The sequence below is a fragment of the Marmota marmota genome, unplaced genomic scaffold (assembly GCF_001458135.2).
Source record: "Marmota marmota marmota unplaced genomic scaffold, marMar, whole genome shotgun sequence".
NCBI lineage: Eukaryota > Metazoa > Chordata > Mammalia > Rodentia > Sciuridae > Marmota > Marmota marmota.
The window spans coordinates 55,754,063-55,776,361 of NW_026000037.1; the positions used below are offsets into that span (position 1 = coordinate 55,754,063).

At 40.2% G+C, this 22,299-nt stretch overlaps 1 protein-coding gene across 6 annotated transcripts in view; it reads left to right on the top strand.

Annotated features, from left to right (window-relative positions):
• The first annotated feature begins 950 nt into the window (after window positions 1–950).
• Window positions 951–22,299, top strand: part of Nostrin (nitric oxide synthase trafficking) — a 58,645-nt gene continuing 37,296 nt past the window's right edge. For 2 of the 6 annotated variants that reach the window (XM_015479278.2, XM_048812425.1), the window contains exons 1-3: window positions 951–1,096; window positions 2,739–2,931; window positions 12,229–12,314. In XM_015479278.2, the coding sequence (XP_015334764.1) occupies window positions 2,905–2,931; window positions 12,229–12,314 (113 nt within the window). In that variant the 5' untranslated portion in view covers window positions 951–1,096; window positions 2,739–2,904. Of the gene's footprint in view, window positions 1,097–1,170; window positions 1,326–2,738; window positions 2,932–12,228; window positions 12,315–22,299 lie in introns of those variants that run through there. The other 4 variants (XM_015479275.2, XM_015479276.2, XM_048812426.1 and 1 more) reach the window with 4 other exon arrangements.

A 22,299-nucleotide genomic window follows, 5' to 3' on the forward strand; every position in this document is an offset into this window, starting at 1 on the left:
CATGAGTGAGCCCAGAGGAGACCTGAAGAATCACCAGTTAACTCACAAATTTGTGAATAAATATATCCTGTGTCATTTGAAGCTGCTGGCCTTTAATTGTTAAGTGGTATTATTGTGACAAGACATAAATGATATGACACTCTTTTTCTGACCTCTTTTTCAAACATCCCTCTGAGAAACTGAATAATCATCCATCTGCATTTAGCCAGGAAATCCTGCAGCTCTTCCACAGGCTGGGGGGTGGGGGGGGAGTACTGAGGTAAGGGGAACATATTCTAAATTATCAGGTGTCCAGAGGGAAAGCCAGTTAGCCTCAGAGAAAGATGCAAGTGAGGAAAAAGGGTGTAGAAATGCCCTACAGGTCTTCATTTGGCCAAGAAGATCACAGTAAGCTTGGTGTGATGGCATTTCTTATAGAAACTGGCAAAGAAGTCTGTTATGGTTTAGATATGAGGTGTCCCTCAAAAGCTCATGTGTGAAACAATGCACGAATATTTAGAGGTGAATGTGAGAGTTGTGGCCTATTTAATGGATTATTCTAGTGATATGGGTTGACTGGGCAGTGACTATAGGCAGGTGGGGAGTGGCTGTATGGTAGAGATGTTTTTCAGAACAAAGGAGAAGATAATGTGGCACCATCAGTATCAATGGGAGCCTTCCACAACTCAGTTGTAACATCGTTTCTACTCTGTAGTAGAGAAATAGAATGCCCAACCAGGAATGTGTATTACTTTATATGGGAGACAAAGAACTAGTATATAAAAGGAAACTAACAAAAGTATATAAAAGGCTCAGCCTTTGGATGAGAATACGCTGAGCCAGTGCTGGCAAAAAGAAAATTTAAAAATACTGCTTCCTGCTGATAGTTCTGGTCTCGTGTCTCAGTTCAAGAATCTCACAACTGGAGGAGGTAGGTCACTGGGGGGGAGTGCCTTTGAGGTTTATATTTTGTCCTTGATGAGCGGAGTTCTCTCTGCTTCCTTGTTGCCGTGTCCTGCGATGCCGTCCTCCATCCCACCCGGCCACCACCATGTCCTGCCTCTCCTCAGGCCCAGAGCTATGGAATTGGCCCACCATGGACTAATCCTCTGAAACTGTAAGCCCAAATAAGCTTTTCCTCCTCTTAATTGTTCTTATTGGGTCTTTTGGTCACAGCCACAAAATCATTGACTAAAAAGAGACTGAGCTCCCCATTTTGACTGAGTTGGAACTGAAACTGAGACAAAGAGCAGCAAGAAAAAATGGGGGCAGGAATCACGGAGAAGACATTGAGCTAGCGGTCCCAGGACTCCAAGCTCAGGCTTCAGAAAAATAAAATCTCTGAGGTCAGTGAAGCCCTCCAGTGGGAATGTGAGTCATTTATAATCAGACTAAATGTCTTTCATTATGCTGAGATGCTTTGTTAATTGCAAATTGGATGATTTTGAACTCTGAAGTATTTCACTGCACTATAAATAGAACTGCTTTAGTAAAGGCTAGGGTCTGCCCTTACTGCCTGCAAGTCAGAGCAAAGCTACCCGCAGCCTATACACAGCTAGCTGTCACTATTCCTCCGCCACTAGTTGGTAATCTAAGGATTGATAATTGAGACCACACGTGTTGAGAAAGCAATAAAAAAATAAGTTCCTGATGGATGATTCCTAGTTCTCTCCTTCCTTTTGAACAATGGGGAATGAGGCAGGCAAATCTGTCTTACATTGATAGCATAGCCACTTGGTCCTATTGCACTGGTTGGGTTGAGTTTGACCCTGAGAGACAGTTCATGTATGGCCCCCATTCCTGATAAACTTTTTTGGACATTTTACAGTTATAGTTCTTTTGGCGTAGGTCCCTAGTTGTTTGGTACCTAGCCTTGTGGTGAGCAGGGGTATGTTGGCTTGGTGTGAGATGGGGCTTTGGGCTTCAGGTTCCTGGTTTACTTACTGGAAGGTATGCTTACAGACAAGCTGTTTGCTGTCTCTAGAAATTAACTAGTACTGACAGAAGCAGTATTTGTTTGGGTCTACAGGATGCAAAATGTCAAAGTAGCATGAAATATGTTATGTTACATAAGATGTCCCCCAAAACCTTATGTGTGAGACAATATAAAAATGTTTAGTGATGAAATGATTGGATTAGATGATCTTAACTGAATCAGTACATTGATCCCCTGATAGGGATTAACTGGGTGGTAACTGTAGGCAGCTAGGCTGTCACTACAAGAAGTGGGTCATTGGGGGCATGCCTTTGGGGTTTTATTTTTTATCTGTGGTGAAAGGAGCTGTCCCTCTCTTCCCCTGGCCCCTTTCTCTCTCTCTCTCTCTCTCTCTCTCTCTCTCTCTCCTTCCTGGTGCCATGTTCCCAGCTGTTTTCCCCTGTCACACTCTTCCTCCATGATATTCTGCCTCAACTTGGGCACACAGCAATGGAGTCAGTCATCTAAGGACTGAGATCTCTAAAACCATGAGTGCTAAATAAACTTTTCCTCCTTAAATTTGTTCTTGTCAGGTCTACTAAAAACTCACTAAAACAAATACAGAAAATTTTAAAACATAATTAATAGAGCTAGCTGAGATAAGTCCTGCTCCTCTGCACTGGGCACCAGGATTGTGGGTCCATTTTACAGCTCAGGCCTTCTTCCCCAGGGCTAAACTCTCCAGGCCTCTGTGTCCCTCCCTTCCCCCAGAGTGTTTGCAGATGTCATTCTCACTATCTTCCACTGGCTCTCTTGACCCACAGCAGTTCTTTGCTTTTTTCAGGAAACAAACTGGATGAAAGTCCAGGGGCTGGGACTTCCTCCTTGGTGTGTTTGACAAGGACTGACGTATCCTTTGAATCCCGGAAGTCCAGAACACACCCAGCTTCGATTGCACTGTCCAGAATGCTGGAGTGTAGGTAAAAGGACAAAAGGAAAAACATTTCAACATGAGGGACCCACTGACAGATTGTTCGGTGAGTAGCTCAGTGGCAGTTTGTGCGCCTGTGTGTGTGTGTGTTGAGGGGTAGATTTCTCTACTCCTGGGTGCCAACTTCAGAAATTTGAGACGTTCAGCAAACAAATGGGTTTAGATATTGGCTACAGTACAGAAGTCTGTGGTTTTTCTTTGGTTTGATTTTATTTTTTTTTAAAGGCCTTTCTAAGAAATCTCAGTAATTGTCATCCTTCATTCTCATATTTGTGGAAGAAGTTTGAGTAAATATATAGCATCATATTTAGATCCAGATGGTGACTGTTTGGAAAGCAGTCTTAAGATCAATGGTGCCAACATCATGTATGCAGTCGATACAAAAACACACGGAATGTGTGCAGCCAATTTTTCACTTTGGGAATGGAATCAGGGAGGTGGGAGGTTTTGGCGTTTCCCTTCTGTATGGCTTAGAGTTGGGGAATCCCAAGTCCTTGCAAAAGGAAGATCGACCCTGCACCCTGTCAGCAGTGGTGGTTCTCAGACTGATTTACCAGCATGGTTGCTTCAGTCCTGAGAGGATTACCAAAAACACAGGATTGGTCAAAAGCCCAAAGACATTATGAGGTCCTTAAGAGCAGTAGCAGATATGACGTTGGGGACAAGAAGCAACTTAAATAAAGGGAGGATGTATTTATTTAAAAAATAATCAAGGATTATCAGTGTCTTGACCCAATAAATGCAATATAAATGGTACTAAAAAGTTAAAACTGATGGCATTGGAAGCAAGGGATTGTAGACATCTTTCATGTATTTTGTTTAAAAAAAAAATGAGGAGAGACATATAATAGGGTTTGTACTAAAGCCATAAAGAAAAGAATCACAGGAGGATTATTGGTTTTCTTCCACAAAATAAATAAGTTCAAGGATCAGAGGACCTAAATGAGATAAACTAATAAATGGCTAGTAAGATTAATAACGATAATGTAGTAGCCAGCTCTGCCTAATTTAGTTTTTAAATATGAAAATAAGACACTTTTAATGTAAAAACCTATTCCAACAGTATAGTTGCATAGAGATGTTAAAAGTTAAACTTTCCCCATTTTGTTACCTCAGCCTGAATCTCCTCTCCATTGGTAATTATGGATGATTTTTCTAGAAGTCATTTATCATTTGTTTATTTTCTGCTCCATGCGTTTGCTCTCTCCCTAAACTGTTAAAATCTCTCGTGTCTCAGCATTGGTACCGGAGGATGTTTTGTACTATAAAAGGATGGTAGGGACAGAGATGATAAATGGAGGCAAAGATGTGGCACTAGTAGTCATCAAGGAAGAAAGTTAATGCCCAGTGTCAAGAGAAAAATGTAATAGAAGAGAAGGTAACTGAGGCTAGGTTCTATCAAGTTTTTTTTTATTTAATTTTTTAATTTTAATTTGTTATACATGACAGCAGAATGCATTACAATTCATATTATACATATAGAGCACAATTTTTCATATCTTTGGTTGTATACAGAATCACACCATTCATGTCTTCATACATGTACTTAGGGTAATAATGTCCATCTCATTCCACCATCTTTCCTATCTCCCTGCCCCCTCCCCTCTCTTCCCTCCCCTTTGCCCTATCTGGAGTTCATCTAATACTCCCATGCGCCCCCTGCCCGGAGCCCTATTATGAATCAGCAGCCTTAAATCAGAGAAGACTTTCGGCATTTGGTTTTTGGGGATTGGCTAACTTCACTTAGCATTATATTCTCCAACTCCAACCATTTACCTGCAAATGCCATGCTTTTATTCTCTTTTAATGCTGAATAATATTCCATTGTGTATACCACATTTTCTTTATCCATTCATCTACTGGAGGGCATCTAGGTTGGTTCCACTCTATCAAGTTTTTTTTTTTTTTTAAAGAAAAGAAAGAAAAAGGAACTGAATGAAGCCCTGGCTTCATTTTGGTGGGCAGTGATGGTCTTCAGGTCAGGACCTGGGAGAAATGTTTTCTTTTAAGCAGCTCTCAAGACATCCCTCGCCTTTGTGTCCATTTAAAGCTTCACTCCCTGAGGTCCTGAATAGTTCTTTGCCCTATTCTGAGCCATTGTGCCAAGGACTCTTGTCCTTATCCACAACTCTGAAGGTCATCTCTGTGGGCCCATTGCCACCAAAAGTATCCGGGAGTCAAGAGGGGGCGGATATCCCTTCAGCCTAGGTTTCTAAACCCTCTAAAGGCAGAGCATATTTATTTATTTGCAATTGTTTCATCTTCATCAAGTGTTCGAGTTGATTTCCTGGTACAATTCCAGCTTGTACTTGGGGAACAATGCTCTGTGAAGATGAGGCCACAGTTTGGGAACATAATAAATAAGGGAACAGACTACAAATGGACAATTCATGAAACACGTAGTTATAAAAGAACCCAAAAGTTTAACCACCTGCGAGATGCCCTATCCCATGAGTCCCTAGAGTTACACCGAACACAATTCATTGTCTTAGCTATAGTTCTTAACTTTGGTTACACTAGTGAATTCCTGTATGGATCTCAGTGGGCTACATGGTCTTACGTAGGAAAAAATCTGTATTTGTACTGTTTTCTAACTGAAATGTAGAATTGAATTTCCTTCAATTCTAGATATAAGCAACAAACCTCAAAATTACTACCAGGGTCTGCGACTGTGTAACCAAAGTCACAGATATTTTTCTATAACATTACAGTTGTTGCAGCTGTATCTCAGCCTTGTTTGGAAATTTGGTAATTCTTTAGACTTGTTAATTTAGTATTCTAATAAAAAAGTGCACATATCACAATCTTAAAAAATGTTTTTATAAATCAATATAGTTTAGTTTTCTTTGTCATCCTGTTATTTTATTTTATGCATTTAAAAATATTATTCTAAGGGGCTGGGGATATAGCTCAGTTGGTAGAGTGCTTGCCTTGCATGCACAAGGTCCTGGGTTCAATCCCTACCACCACACACACACACACACACACACACATACACAAATCAACTTGAAAGAGCCAGGTCAGCATTTATTTTGAAATTATTGTCACCAGGGTAGTACAAAGATTGACTAAATGTGAAGTAGGGCTTTTAACTGATCTTGAGAGTGTCAGAACTTATTTAAAGAAAATTTTTTAAAGTTCTGCTTTTGAAAAGAAAAAGAATTGGCTCTGGGCCTTGATCCTCTGAGCTCAGCTTCTAAACCTAAAAATATGTCAAGTGAAATCATCTTCAAATCCATGTGCAAGGAAATAGGATCAAATTATCCCCAGACAACAAGCTGTAGCCCGCTTCTTGCTTTAGATGCACTTATATAGTTTCCAGGTAGGGCTGTCAAAGCAAGACTCTGATCTCCACAAGGCAACCTCTATCCTGGGACCAGGCTGTCCCTCAGGTTGGTGATCAGGTTCAGATGCCAGCTGAGCTTCCCATCTTGGCGGCTCAGCCTAGATCACTGGAGCTAACTCAGAAGCTACTAGTGCATGGTCCATGGCTCCTGAGGGCTTCCGATCCACCCCAGAGATGGAGTAGGAAGGTTGAGTTTGGCATGGCTGTCATGTGGCCCCTGGTATCCCCAGCATGCCACAGTAGATGAGTAACATATGGTTTCACATTTCTTAGGCCCCTGTTTTGTCATCTGTAAAATAAGAGGATTATATCGCATGCTCTTGATAGCCAACCACAGGGATTCCAAATATCACACAGATGGCTAATAAATTAGAGGGGTAGTGTTTTGAAATATTTTCCCCAATGAATCAGCATTCACATTTGTGCCTGGCATGGGAAAGGCATTCAGCAAAAGCTTATTTAATTAAATGTAAGTGGAATATCACGGTTTCTTTAATACCAAAGATCAGCATTATCAACCGGCAAATATTTCCATACTAACATCTAGAATAAAAATAGTTGTCTAGAATAACTGAATTTGCCCTTCTTTATCATTCAAACTGTGGAAAGCTAGAAAAAACAGCTAGGCCAAATTCCATATAGACATTGCATATTTTTTACAAGTCCTCCATCTAATTATTCATGTGCTGATTGCCTAAATTAATCATTAATAAATGGTACTGAAAAGCTAAAATTGGTGGCATTGGAAGCAAAGGATTGTAGTCATTATTCATGTATTTTGGTAAGAAAAAAAAACCTGTAGAGAGACAGATAAAGGGTTTGTATTAAAGCCATTTTTTTTGAAAGCCATTTTTTTTTGTAATGGCAATATTTATGCAACACAATTTGCTCACAAGTGCTGGGCAGAAACTTTTTCTTGATGACTGAATAGTAAATGTCAATGTAAACCAGTTTTCTATGGGAAGATATTCTTCTAGGGCCTTAGAAATGTTCCTAATATTTTATCACCAGCCTGAAATTCCTTTATCAGGGGAAAAAACTCATACATTTCTTTCCTAGTAATTAATGGATGCAGCATGTTAATATAAATTCATATGGAGATGTAAAATTTATATTAGATTTTTTTCCTGGAGTGCATATTTAAAGGCGGTTGGGTGTCCAGAAGCTTGATGGGAGTAGCCTTCTCATGCTGGTTGATGACATTAAGAGGCCATCTGTACTGCTGATAACCAGGACCAGCACTCTAAGTAAACTTAGTTGATTATACTGATTAGTCATTTATAAAAATATTTGATTCCAATGGGTTCTCTAATTGATTTGCTCATTCACATTTCTAATCCCAGTTCTGTCCTTATCTAATGAGATTATCTTCAGTTCTTTGGGCCCTGACTATAAATAAGTGGACTCTAGTGGTTTCCCATCTGTACTTCATAGAACGCCTTTAGAGAGGGGTGGGATGGAAAAGAGTGATAGGAGAAGGGGAGCCCAAGTCAAAGCAAGAGTTTTCATCCCCTCAAAGCAGATAATTGCCCAGATTTTCTGCTTCAAGTCTGAGTAGATGGTACATGATGAAAGGTACAAAAATGTTCATTCTAAATAAGGAATTCTGCTGAGAAAATGAAAGTGTTCTTAACAACTCTTTTAGTTATGATGTCACTTTTATCACAATCTGGATCAGGGTTTGTTGGGGACTTTCCCACACATTGCATATAGGGTCAAAGATAAAGATTCTCTCCATTGCTGTTATAAACAAGACATCCCTTTCTTATCTGATGACTAAGTTAACAACAACGTAATGTATTGAAAATCTTCCTGGCTTGTGTATACCTGGGTACACCAGAATTCAGGTAATCCCCTCAGCTCTTTGAATTGGCAGAGTATGGCTGAGAGGGTGAAGCCATGGATGGTTTCTCTGCTGAAAACAACCTTGTCCATTTTCCACCTTTTCCAATTAAAAAAATTTCTGTATATGCCATGATGTAAAAAAAGTTAGGAAGTACTGATCTATTAAATGATAAAAGATCATCCTTCAAAATCTATACCTGGCAGCCCAAGGGCCAATGGTAAACCAAGCTTTGTTTGTGCACCCCATACTTTAGAAAACTGAATGTGAATGCCTTTGGGGATACAGACCACTCTTTGCTTTGCCACAGGCTACCCCACCACCCCTGAAGGCAACTGGTTTATAAATATTTAGGATGGCCTGGCGGCTTGCTTGGTATGTTTGGGAAAGGCAGCACCCCTGCAGCCACAGCATAGAGGATTCTTAAATGCTTTATTCATTTTTTCTTTGGTTATAGACAAGGTTTGCCCTACATGTCCCCATCCTCACAAGTGATGACCAAGGCTCCCTATCCTCTCCCCAGGACTGTTACGAACAGCTGTCCTTAGGTGACATGGACCTGTGGATCTTTTCTTAGGCTGTTTTATCTTGGGATTCCTTCCACTCTGAGTTCTCCTGATGGGGGCTCTTTTCCTTTCCCCCTCTGAAGGTCTTGCATCCCTCTAATCTATCTCCCCACTGCGCCTCCCCCCAACCCCAACCCCAGCCCTAGCCCCAGTCTTATATAGTATTTGAGAGCAGAAAAACTTACTCTATAAGCATAAATCCACATCTCTCTCTCTTGTCCATGGCTCCATGGTTTCTTTTCTAGGCCTTTGCATCTGCTTTGCTGTGGCTAGAAAAAGAAAAAGCCAGCAGGATCCATAAAAATATACAGCCTAATACTGGGAGGCATTTCTAAATAAATCAAATAAGAAAGTCACAGGGTCTGTAAAGAAAATCATTAAAGTTTATTGAACATGAAATAAGATTTGAACAAATTGAAAGACTATGTTCTTGGTTGGGAAGTCAAAATACTATTTAAAAAGTCTATTTCCCTAATTGATATATAAACGTAATACAATTCCAATTAGGATCCCAATGGGCTTTTTTAAAATTGTAATTAGGTAAATGTTTATAAGGAATAACAAATGCCCAAGAATAGCCAAAGAAATTATTTTTAAAAAATAAGAAATACTTGCTCAAAGAGAAAGCAGAAGGAAAATGTTAATATTTTTATAACTTAAGCAGAAAACATAATATGAAACATTACTTTCTATATCATTTTTATTTTATGAAACAGAAATGTTTCATAATTTAGAATCAAAAGCTAAAAGACTGAATTACAGCTATGTTAAGCCGCATAATAGAAAACTCCTAAATAAGAATGACTTTTAAAATAGCTTGTATTTCTCTCACACAGGAAAATAAGTCCCAAAGTAGAGAGTTAAGGGTTTGTGCATTGGACTCCACAGTCATCAGGGACACAGGCTCATTCTCTCTTCTGATCTATGATCTTAGCCCATGATGTTCAATCTCAACACTACTTTATGACATGGCCCATTGTTTTGAAGCCCAGGAAACAGGAAAGAGGAAGAAAGGTCCTTCGCTGAACATACTGACAGATCTGGCTATCCTAGGTCTCATTTCTCCCACATCTTCTTGGACCACATTTAGTCAACAGCTGTATACTTCTGAGTGAAGGGGGCTGAGAAATGACTTCATCCTGGAGTATATACCCTGCTGAACACTTACATACTCTCTTCTCCTGGCTTCAACATGTTTTGTGGGATTATCTTACATGTTACAGGAAGAAAATAAAGATTTACGGAGGAATTTAGTGAAAAGGTTTAGGTCATGTAAGAGTAAACAAAATCTTGACTGATTTTCTTTATTGTGGAATTCTCAAAAATTTAAAAAGCACCAAAACTTTCCCAATATACCTGGAAGTACTTTCCCAGTGTATCTGGAAAGGGAGGAAAAAGCCTTCATAATATCATGTCAATCACAGAGGGCAGGTTAGTTTAATTGGAAATGAAAGTCAGAAAGTTTGGTTACCAAATTGTGATTTTCTCTCATAATCCTCTGAGGAGAACCATTCCCATTCCATGACAGAAGCTACAAATCAGAACCCCATTACACATATGTTTTGCTTGCACTGCAGATAGTTTTTACATTTGTGAATTGTTTGTTGCAACTTTTTTTTAAATCTCATTTCAGATGAAACTGGACTTCAGTTTTTTTTTAACATACTGACAGATCTGGCTATCCTAGTTCTCATTTCCTTAGGACAGTGATGGCCCAGAGCTGTTCAGATAGTTGTGGCTGCAGCTCATGGGCCCTGCCCTGGCCCGTAGGCATTCAGGTGCCTAACTGGATCCTGCAGGTGCATGAGTTTGCAATCCCTGCCTGAGGCTAATTCCCTATACACGTTTTTCTACCCTCACCACTGTCTTTGTTTCAATGGAGCTATTTGCTACTCTAGGTGGAGTATTTCTTATCCAAAATGCTCCAGACCAGAGTGTTTTAGTTTTTTTTTGTTTTTTTTTGTTTTGTTTTGTTTTTCAGATTTTGGAATATTTGCATATGCATAATAAAAGAATCTTGGGGAGGAGACCCAAGTCTATACAGGAAATTCTTTTATATTTCATACACACCTCATACATATAATCTAAAGGTAACTTTATTCAGTAATTTTACTGCCTCTGTGTTTTGACTACAACCTGTCACATGAGGTCACCTGTGGAATTTTCCATTTGTGGCATTGGGTTAGAACTCCAAAAGTTTGGATTTTTAAAGTATTTTGGGTTTCAGATTTTCTGAATTGGATGCTCAACCTGTACCGTGTATCTTCTAAATATTATCATAGCTTTCTGTATTAAATTTTGGGGAAAGTTATAGTTAATAGATAGATAGATAGATGCAGATATAGATAAAAGGACTTAGGATCTAAAAGACTGTATTGGTTTGTTACATACTTCCATATAGAGACTTAAATCAGGTCATTTTGGGGGTTCTTTCCTCCTCTGCAGCATCTGTTTGATACTCTGCTAGTCCATATGCTAGGTATATTTGTGCCAAGGCTTCTGGGCCCTGAGGGTATCCTGCATGTGACTGCCTGCCATTGACAAGGATCTTAGTAACTGTGAATTTCCTTCCCTTTCCCTTTTTAATATGGGGCTCATCTGAATGCTGCAGGCATGTGAGCCCTGGAAGAGGCTGGCTCGTTATATCAGCCAAGAGCCACAGCACAGCACTCTATCCACACAGAATTGCAGCCTCTTACATAAAATCATTCTGAAAAACACAATCTGCGATGGCACCTCCTGGGTGGAGAGTATAGGAGAGTGTGTTAGAGGCATTCCATCATCTAATTCACCTGTTTTGTGTCACATAAGCTGCAGGGTCAACTGATATTTACCCTCTCTGTTTGGGCACCGCAAATGTGTTGTCATCAATGTCTGCACTTACAAATACAATGTTCAGAATCACATTGTGGAGTTGAAAAACAAATGGCAGAACCTTATTTGAAATTCTTGTGTCTGCAGGCTTAATTCATATAGGAGTGAATTTATGAAAGTTTACTTACAAATTTACAAGGGTTTGGTCCAAATAAAATTATTTATCATTACTATAACATTCTTATTACTAAAGTAAAATAAGATATAGGGGCCATAGAGGGAACTAGGCCAAAATTTTATTAAAAAGTTATTCACTTACATTTTTGTATCTTAGCCAAAAAAAAAAAAAAAAAAAGCAAAAACAAAAACAACAACAACAAAAAAAACAACCCTCACTTTAGCTGTTCATCTTTTGCATCCTTTGCTTGTAAGTCCAGGAATATTTTGGAGTTTTGGGGGAGAGGGCACAAAATGATCATGTAGTGTCCTCCAGAATGTATTTTTGACCTTCTTGAAAACAATGAGGGTGACAGGAAACCAACTCAAGTGTACCCCACTGATGAATTGTTTGCACTTGGCCTAGGGGAGAAACAGAGAAACAAAATTTGTTTTTTAAAAGTTCTCCAGGAGAGGAGATTTAATCTTTACTTTAAGAACTCATTCCTCTAGCTACACAATCAATTACATGGCACTTGTCATTAGCATTCTGAATTTATGGGTGCTCTGTCTTTGGAAGAACTCATCATCCTCCTGTTCATCTTTTCTCTTTTTCAGTATAATAAGGTATACAAGAGCCTAAAGGAGTTTTCTCAAAATGGAGAGAATTTCTGCAAGCAGGTCACATCTGTTCTTCAGCAAAGGTACAGAATGCACATTTGGGATGAACAGTTCTTCCTCTGTAGTTGCAGCAAGAGATAGGACCAGAAGAGTGTTTACTGTCCTGCTTTCTTCCAGAACACAGTGTGATAGTTTGGTACTGGAGAGATTGGTTTGAAGAATGATTCTCCTCGACTGGGCATTTATTGACTGGACACCATAAAAATCAAGGAACAACAGGAGGGAATTCTGGTTAGGAAGGCTCAGTCGAGTCGGATTCCTCAGACTGAGTTTATCACCTCTTCAGGGGCCCACTGTTGTGTCTGATGTCTATATTGTACTTTTCACACTGATAGCAATGATGAGATTGCATTCTTTGTCTCCCCTAAAAGGGCGAAAGCTGTGTCTCACCGTTTTTGTAAGATGAATTCTTGGAGCCTGTCTCTGATTTCTTTGGTAAATTATCAGATGAATGAATGGATGGAGGGATGAAAGTCATCATTTTCAGTACCATTTTCTCTTAATACTAGGCATGATCAAGTAGCGAGCTGTTCACTGTGCTGAAGAGAACACATTGAACTAAGTCAAAAAAGTAACAAAGGGTCACTGCTTAACGCTGAGAACCCAGGGACTAAGTTGGCTCATAAGTGGTTTTCAGGCCTTTTCCCCACCTATAGGCAGTTCTATAATAAGCAATTCTAAAGAGATCTTTTAGAAGAGATTGCTTATTTTTTAAGGTAAACTTTTTCAATCTTAAAATATTGTATATATACCAAAAGATAAAGAAGCTGTGGGTTAATTACTTTCTGTATTAGTGGGTCAAGACCAAAAAAGAACATGCACTCTATCAGAACCAAAGAATGAGGCCAAAGAAAGACTTCAAGCACTCAAATGGGCTTTTATTAAAGAAAAATCAGGCTTGTCAAATGGAAACAGAAGGAAAAAGTTTTTAAAATATGGGATTATTTCCATCCTAACAGTCCAACTACTTTGGTCCCTGAAAGGGAAGAGGGGAGAACCCATCTGGGAAGGTATTTCTTTTATAAGAAAACATTTTTATCAGTCTCAAAGGAAATTATTTAAAACAAGACCAGTTAACTCTTCTATAAATTCAACTCATTACTTAGGTTAGACAGCATCTGCCTCCTGCAGATCAGAGAGAATCTGAAAGCAGATTAGCTGTTCCTGTGACCTGGGTTGCCATCATCTGATTTTTATTATTTGGTATCCAAGAGTCCAAAACCTCAGAGAGAGCTGTGAGGACAGAGGCAAGGAACAAATATGCTGGCTGCTAGATTTTTTTTGCAATTGATGCTTTCCTAAACCTTTTGTGACACTAACTTGGTACAACTGAATCATTTACCCTCAACCGAGATGCCACTTTTGAAGTGCTCTCTACAGATTCCCAATAAATGTACATTTTCAGTATCCCCTGGACCTGAGCTGTCGAGTTTCTTCTCCTTTCTCAGCTGTTGATTACATGGTTAACCTGAGGGATGCTTGTCCACATGGAAGAAGATGGTACTTTTGGAGAACTCTTTTCTAATGAGCTCAAACACCATTAATTTGTGGACATGTAGCACACTGTATATTTTTAGACCGTATTCCTCCATGTCAGTTGAGGGGACAGAGTCCACTTCATCTCCCAGGATTAGATCATTTCTCTCCAACAGAAGTGGTGTGATTCTGGTGACTCCCTCTGCCTATTGTACTTAAACTAACCCCACATAATAACTTAGTCAACAACAAGGTTGGCCGGTCATAGCATAGCAGGTATTACATTCACCTTTACTCCCCATTCTGCGATTCAGAAATGACTTCCTTAGTCATAAATAAGATAAAAGGTGAGTTCCTTCCAGCTGTCAAGAAACAAGCCCCGGGTTTACTTCCTGTTAGGTGTGTGGGTGTATTACAAATAAGTCAATGATACATTTCCCTTACATTAGATAAATACACGGAAAGCCAATAGTCTTTGAAAGAAGCTATCCTGTTTCTTAGGATTTTGGGACAAGTAATGGGAAACACCATAAGACAAGTAAAATAGTTCTCTTAGACACGAGAGAAAATCATGACAGCAAATCCACTAGCCAGCATATTGGAAGACATTAGGAAGTAGCCCATTGGAGCTTTTTTGCACAGAAAATGCATTTAGTAAGTATTTGTAGATGAATGAATAATTATGTAAAAGATTATTAAGGGATTGTATTTTATTATTACTATTCAGACATTATTAGAACAAGATCTTTATTGTCCTTGGAGATTTACATTTCCGAACCCTTTACCTCCGAGTCTGTTGAATGTGGTTCTGGTGGGCAGAGTTCAGTATTAAGATGGAGAAGTGAGAGGCGGCATCACATTGGAGTTGGAAGTGCAGACACTGTTTTCTCTCCACACTCAGCTACCTTCTGGCATTCATTCTAACTAAAGGTGATAGAAAAGTGCAATTGTTATTGAAACCCCATTTTTCTTGGCTATTCTGCTATTCCTGGTTATGCTTAGCTTCTTTTATCCAAGAAATTACTTGGGTTTCCCTTTTGTTTTGCAGTAGCAAACTCAGATTTGGCCAGAGACACACAACAGCTTCTACAATGCCTAATGCCAAGGTCCTTAAGAGTTCACTGTAATACAATTACAGATCAGATTTAAGGAGACAAAGACACATTCCCAGAAACTATGTTTGGCTCCCTTAACCCTCATAGCTAATGTTTAAACAGGCTTTGATGGGAAAATCAATTGTTCCTCTGAAAGGAAGCTGAAGATCAGATTTCCAAATGGCAAGAACCATTGCTGTGGACATTAGAAAAAAGAAAAAATAAGGGGGTGTACTTGGCCATTTATTCTATCCACAAACCATTGCAGATCCTGTTACCAAAGACATTTAGAAGCCCAAATAACTTCTTTAATAAATCTCACCTTTTCTACCCAACTCATTGTCCTGGGTGCTCTAATTCCCACAGCCTCAGCTCCCTTACATATGGATGACTTCCAAATGTACATTGCTAGGCAACATGTCTGGATGGACTTCAAGACATACCTTCAACATTAGATGGAATGCTTCCTTTCTCCTCAGTGTGTCATGGAACCTCAAAGTTAACCTAACCAAATAGAGTTCATAAATTTTTCTCCAAAGGAGGCATTCCTTTTAGATATTTTACCATGATTACTAGGACCACAGCCTACTCAGTCAAGCCCAGCCCCCAGGGGCCACACCTTCCCATGATTCCTTCTGTCTTAATTCGTGACCATGATTTCGTATTTCTCTCTTCTGAACCTCCTTTACATCTATAGTTTTCTTTGGATTTTATGGCTTTCTCCATTGTTCTGGAAAAATTCTTGCAAGCCAGTCTTATGACTGCAGGACAGAGTTACTGTCCTGCAGCTGTGTGGTTTGTATGCTACACAAAGCACCTGAGCACAATAAGCGGAGGCAAAAATTGAATTCACTCTCACCCTACTCTGTGCCATCAGAGGGCTTTTTCTTTTCCTAATCCAGGCAGAGTTCCCTCAATTTGTGGGCTGGCTGACTGGTACCCTATCCCTGTCTCTATGTATCTTCTACTCTGTGACCAGGACCCTGTTTAAGACCCTTCAAAGACTCCCATGACTTTCAGGATAAAATTCAGCTCTCATGGCATTTTACAAAGGACATGTGAGATTTGAGCTCTGCCTTTTATCGTGTCTCTCCCCATCTCCCCATGATCCCCAATCCCCTCCTCCTCCCTGAACTACCTGCGATCTCCTCCTCCCCACTCTGAGTCCCTCCACTGACATCACAGGCAGGTGCCTATATTAGCACAGGCTCTGTCACCGGCCTGATCCATACATCTTCACCTTTATTGGCTGACTCCATTCTTCATGACCCAGTTGTCCCACCATGGAAGGCCTTGACTCTAGTTCCTAGTCTGAAAAAGTGTCCCCTATTTCTATGTGCACAGTGAGCATTTACCTCTGCTCTATCTTTAACTGTCCTACACTCTTATTCTTTGTTCCCTTCTCTTCCTCTCCCCTTGGAAGCTGAACTCCTTGAGGATCTTTGTGTCCCATGTGACTAGCAGGGTCCTGGCACAGCGTGGATGTTCAGTAGATGTTTGCTGAGTGAAAGAATGTGTTAATGTCTGAGCTGCTCTGTACCTTTAGTCACTCATAACTTTCAAGAAGTTAAAGTTAGGCCACTTCTTAGGAGCAATAAATGGTTAAGTCAGAGCCATTTACTGACATCATACTGTACGTAGCCTATTATTTTGAACAAAAGTTAGAAAAAAAATGAAATCATGGAAGAGAACACTCACAGACCTGGCACTGTATTCGAAGTGTCTTGTACTTGATCTCTTTACTTTAGTCCTCACTACCCAAAGTGGCATATACATACTCTTATCCATTCCTGTTTTATAGATTAGGTCGTGGCAAAGGTGAGACATTAGGCTCCTTACCCAGGCTAACCCAGGCTCAGTGCACAGGCCTCTTCCAAGTGGGCAGGCGGTTTCAGGCACTGCTATGGGGGTTCCAACATGATCAGGGGGTCTTGTACCAGTGTGCTTCACAGAGTCATAGGGTCCTCCAGGAGCAGGGACCTCAGTGGTCATCAAGCCCAGGGGCTTTAAAGCCCTGTGGCTCAAAGGATCTGTGAGGAGCCCTCAGCACCTATTTTGGGGGGGCGAGGAGGAGGCTAGGTGGGCAGACTCTGCTCCTTCCTCAGTCCCTCTCCCAACTACTCTACAGCAGCTTTGCCAGCAGTTATAGGATATGCTCCTGTTCAGCATCATATTTTGTTTTGCTAATAAAAAGCTTTGAAAAGTGCCTGTCCTGTCCACTTGACCTGACTCCCCACCACCACAAGACTTCCTTCCTGCCCCATACACACAGAAACACTCAGCTTGGGAATGAACAGATGTATAGGACTGGAAGTTCTTATGTGTTCCCTGGGTCAGAGAGAGCCGGTAAGGACTTGATGAGACTCTCAGCCTGGACATCCAAGAAGGGCACCATCGCTCATCTTCCCATTTCACCTTCTTATATTATTCTCAGGAACCAGAATCAAGGCAGTTAGTAATGATAAAATGGCTAGCCAGAGAACTCAGCCACTTGAATCACAGAGCTTAAATTTTATTTCAATTGCCAATCACTAACTTTAATTACTTTATTGTTAATTAATTATTTTTGTGGTCCTAGTGATTGAACGCAGGGCCTTGTGCATGGCAGGCAAGCACTCTACCGCTGAGCTACACCTCCCCCCAGCCCTATTTGTTAATTTTTTTAATTACACATAATAATCGTACATATTTATGGATGCAAAGGGATGATTTGATATATATGTATACAGTATGTGATGATCAAATCAGAGTCATTAACATATTCACCACCTCATACATTTATCATTTCTTTTAAGAACCTCTCTTCTAACTATTTTGGAATACAGAATATGTCATTGTCAACTTACTCACCACACTGTGTGATAGCACACCAGCACTTAGTTCTGTCTTCTTGAACTGTGCACCCACTGGCCTCACTCACACCCTCACCGCTCTGTGTTCCCCATCTCACCAACAGCCTCTGGTAACTTTTCAATAATCTATTTATAAGATGAGCTTGTGACTATCTTGTTTTTATTGGTTCTTTTTAGTTATACAAGACAGTAGAATTCATTTTGACATAATTATACAAGCATGGAACCTATCTTGCTCTTATTCGGTACCTCCCCTTCCTCTCCCTTCCTCCCACCCCTTGCTCCCTTCCTTCTACTCGACTGCTCTTTCTACCAATTTACCCATGATTATTTTTTAATTAATTTCTTGCAGTATACACGATGGTAAGATTCACTGTGGTATATTCCTATAGCTGATAAAGCTTAAATGGAAAACATCAGCATACCCAGCCCCAAATCAGAAGCTGTTGCTGGTACAAAGAAAGCTGGGGTGATATCACAACGGACGAATTTGAGATTTCTAAAATTCCTCCTTAATTCATAAAGAAGGAAGGGCTCTTTCACTTGCTTTCTTGTTAATTATTAGGGCTTTATAATTATACCTACTGGTTGAGTTCATCCTAATAAACTCATAAAAGCATGCAAATCAATTTAGTTCATGATCCCCCCTTTTTCCTCCCCCTTGCCCTCCTGTGCTCTCTCCCCTTTCCCATTCTCCTTCCTCTATTCTACTAGACTTCCTTTTGTTCATCTATTAATTTATATTTGATTGTTATCCTATTCTTCTCTCCCCCTTTCTTTAGTTTACTCTAGCTTCTGCATATGAGAGAAGACATTTGACCTTTGAGTTCCTTCTTTCACTTAACATGATATTCTCCATTTCCATCCATATACTAGCAAATTCCATAATTTTATTCTTTTTAATGGCTGAGTAGAACTCTATTTTATATATATGCCACAATTTCTTAATCCATTTACCTATTGACAAGTATCTGGGTTGATCCCATAATTTAGCTATTGTGAATTGTTGCTATAAACACTGATGTGGCTATATCACTGTAGAATGCCAATTTTAGGTCTTTTGCAAATATACTAATGAGTTAGGTCATATGAATGTTCTATCCCTAGTTTTGTAAGGAGTCTCCAAACTGCTTTCCAGCATAGTTATACTAGTCTGCAACCTCACCAACAATGAACAAGTGTACCTTCCCCCAACAACCTCACCAGCATTTATTATTTTTCTTAGTATTGATCATTGCCATTCTCACTGGAATGAGATGAAATTTTGGTGTAGTTTTAATTTGCATATCCCTGATTGCTAGATATGTTGAATATTTTTTCATATATGTATTGGCCATTTGTGTTTCTTCTTTTGAGAAGGTCTGTTTAGTTCTTTTGTACATTTGTTGATTGGGTTATTTGTGGGTTTTGTTTTTTTGGTGTTAAGTTTTTTGAGTTCTTTTCATATTTTGGATATTAATCCCCTAACACTAGAATAGCTGGCCAAGATTTTCTCCCATTCTGAAGGTTCTTGTCTCGTACTTTTAATCATTTTCTTTGCTGGGCAGAAGATTTTTAGTTTGATGATATTCCACTTATTCCACCTGCTTTTTAGAAGTACAAGAAGGTCTGAGCTCAATTTTAATTAGTTCCTCGCAGATACAGGGCATAATTATGGTGTTTCTTTTAAACCACTTTTTACAATTAAAGTAAGATCCTCTAAGATTGATTATGAGTCACTTATATTATTCTTACAGTTTACTTTGTGCTGTATCTAAAATATTGAATCTAAAACCACATGTTTTCCATGGCTTCTTTCTTTCAAAAGGAGAATTGTTTTAAAAATCTAAGTCAAATATTGGCCTTTGACTTTATTGTTTTGTCTTATTTATTGGTTTGTCTTTATTAACTACTAATGAAAATATATTGACCTGCCTTGCATGCTGAGAAGAAATTAGAATATAAGTGGATTAAAAACCAGTGTATGTCATTTCCCTGGTTAAGAATCTTCAAAACTCACTTGAGTATTTTGAGCTAGTATTACCCATCAAAAGGCCACACATCATCAATTTTACATGTGCCAAGACAATTACCAATGACATCTTCACTCAAATTAGAAATGGTGGATGTAAAGTGGAAGAAAAGAAATGAGAAAGAACTAGACAAGTAAGCACAAGTCACATCCAAGCTTGTTCCTGATTATTTTTGTGAGGGAAAAAAATATTCCATGTCTTGTTCGAGGTGAGCTCTGCTCCCTGGACTCCCTATGACTGTGGTAACCACAATAAAGCAGCTCCATCAAGGGACTAGGAAGAAACCAATCTCGGAGTAGGTGTGTGTTGCGGCCTCTGTCTCAGGAAAGCACCAAAGGCATTTATTTCTGTTTATCAGGTACCCTAAAAGCATGCATGTGTGGCTTCCCTAGACCATGGCACAGAAGAGCTGCATAGCAGTGGTTGCCCCCTGACAAACCTTCTGACTACAAAAGTGACAGCTCTCTCCTCACTTGCCACCTCTTATAAAAGTGATTTTCTCTGGATTAGAATTGAGCCATTAGAATCTGTTAAGGTAAAAAGCATTAAGAGCCAAAAGCCTGCAAGACAATGACCCACCCTACTCGCCATGCTTTATCTCAATACCTTCTGACTTAGAGAGTGGAGTTGTCCGCTGAGTTTCCACAAATGGTCACTAGGGCTTAAAATGCAAGCATAGAGGGTTACAGCCACTCTACTTGGCTAATTTGAATGCTGATTCTAAAACCCTTGGGGTCACCAATAAGTGGAAAGTTGAGAGTCTATAGAGGGACACAACTGTGCTGTTCAGAGAGGTGGGTCTAACTCAGGCCAGCCTCAAAGGGTTAGGTTGATGACATTTAATGTCGGAGTCCCCTCCTTTTCCACTATACCAGACACTCAACAATGCCACTTTCCACCCCCAAAATGCCTTCCAATTGCACAGATGCCTTCAGTAGAGGTCCTGGAAACATGTCGGTCTGTACCCAGGCAGCTGTGAGGTGGATCTCTAGCTGCTAAGCCACCAGGAGCTGTGGAGCTTCAGAACACTGCAATTAAAAGCACTGAGTCCATTTTAAAAAGTGCTTTTGTTTGACTCCCCCCTTGGTTCTCCCCCTGCGGCCTCTTCCCCACAGCCATAGGTGTAGAATGGAGTGGTTACTCAAAGATACCCAGTCAGAGGGCCCAGGTTAGAATCCCAGGTCTGTCACCTCCTTCATGTGTGTCCTCAGGCGAGTGATGGAGTTAACTCCAGGCCCCAGCATTCCCTCCATGAAGTGAGTAAAGGAACTGTGCCGACCTTGTGGGGTTACGGTGGACGAAATGAGGAAATACACCTTAGACACTTAGAATGGTGCCCGGCACGTTTTAAGTGCTCAGTAGAGGCCGGATGTTGTTAGTCCCTGTGCAGACAGCAAGGTCAAGCATCAGCAGCGCCTAGGCGCCACGTCCTCAGGCCAGCACGGAGCGCGTGCTTTTCCTGGAGCAGGGTCACAGGAAACTTCCATCTGCATACCCACACGCCTGCCCTGCCACAGAGGCCTGAGATACTTGAACGTGAAGAGAAACCTTCCCACCCAAGAAATGCTGGGCAGCCATTGAACCTCCCTAGATTGGGAAAGCCAGTGGAGATACCACAGTGTTCAGTAGGACGATGGCCAGACTCAAAAAAGTGCCAGCTCACCCCTGAACAAGCAAGGACCCTCTCCCTTTCCTGCTGACAAAGCCCAATTCTTTTCTTTTTCCTAAGCAAATCCAATTAACAATATAAAGGGAAGCAACACTTCTTTTTGGTGGTTGTCCTTTTTATTCCTGGAAGACTCTGGGACACTTTGTACAGCCTGGAAAAACATCCAGCAAGTGAAACTGAACTATGATGAGGAAGAGGCTGTGCCTGACAGGTCACCTGCCCTTAGGAACTCTCTGGGACTTTCTGTGGCGGAGACAATGGACAAAAAAAAAACCACGCAGATTCCTCCCCCTGCACTGTATACTTCCATAGACTTGGGGTGCTCTGAATATTTACAGACCCCTTTGGGTACATAATAATAATCAGAAAGATTAATATTTGCTCAGAATTTGTTTGGGGCCCAGCACTCTGAGCTGAACACTATAAATTCATCATAATGCTTTATGAATGGAAATGAAAGCAAGAATAGAATGCTAGTACTAAAAAGCCCTTTAGTGACAAGGGACTAGGAATGGGTTTATGTGCTAGGAAGCAGTTTACTCTGCTTAGGGCTAAACACAGCTCCGACTATTCTGATGCATATAAATTGGCTTGTCAGTTTGATGTTTTTTTGAAAGTTGTGAGGCAAGAACAGACTTGTAGTGGAGAACAGTAAGGATTAGAATCCAGACCTGGTGGGAAGTTCATTCATTGCTTCATTCACATCATACATACTGAGGAGCTATTATGCACCAAGTGCTGTTCTTAGTCTGGAGAGTTGGCAATGAACAAAAGGATTCTTAAGTCTTGTGGAGCTATTTACATTTTATGGGTGTTCACAGAAGTACACCAAAAGATCATAATGTGATGTAAGATAGTGATAAGTGCTAGGGCATAAATAAAAATGTAAGGAAATAATGACAAGG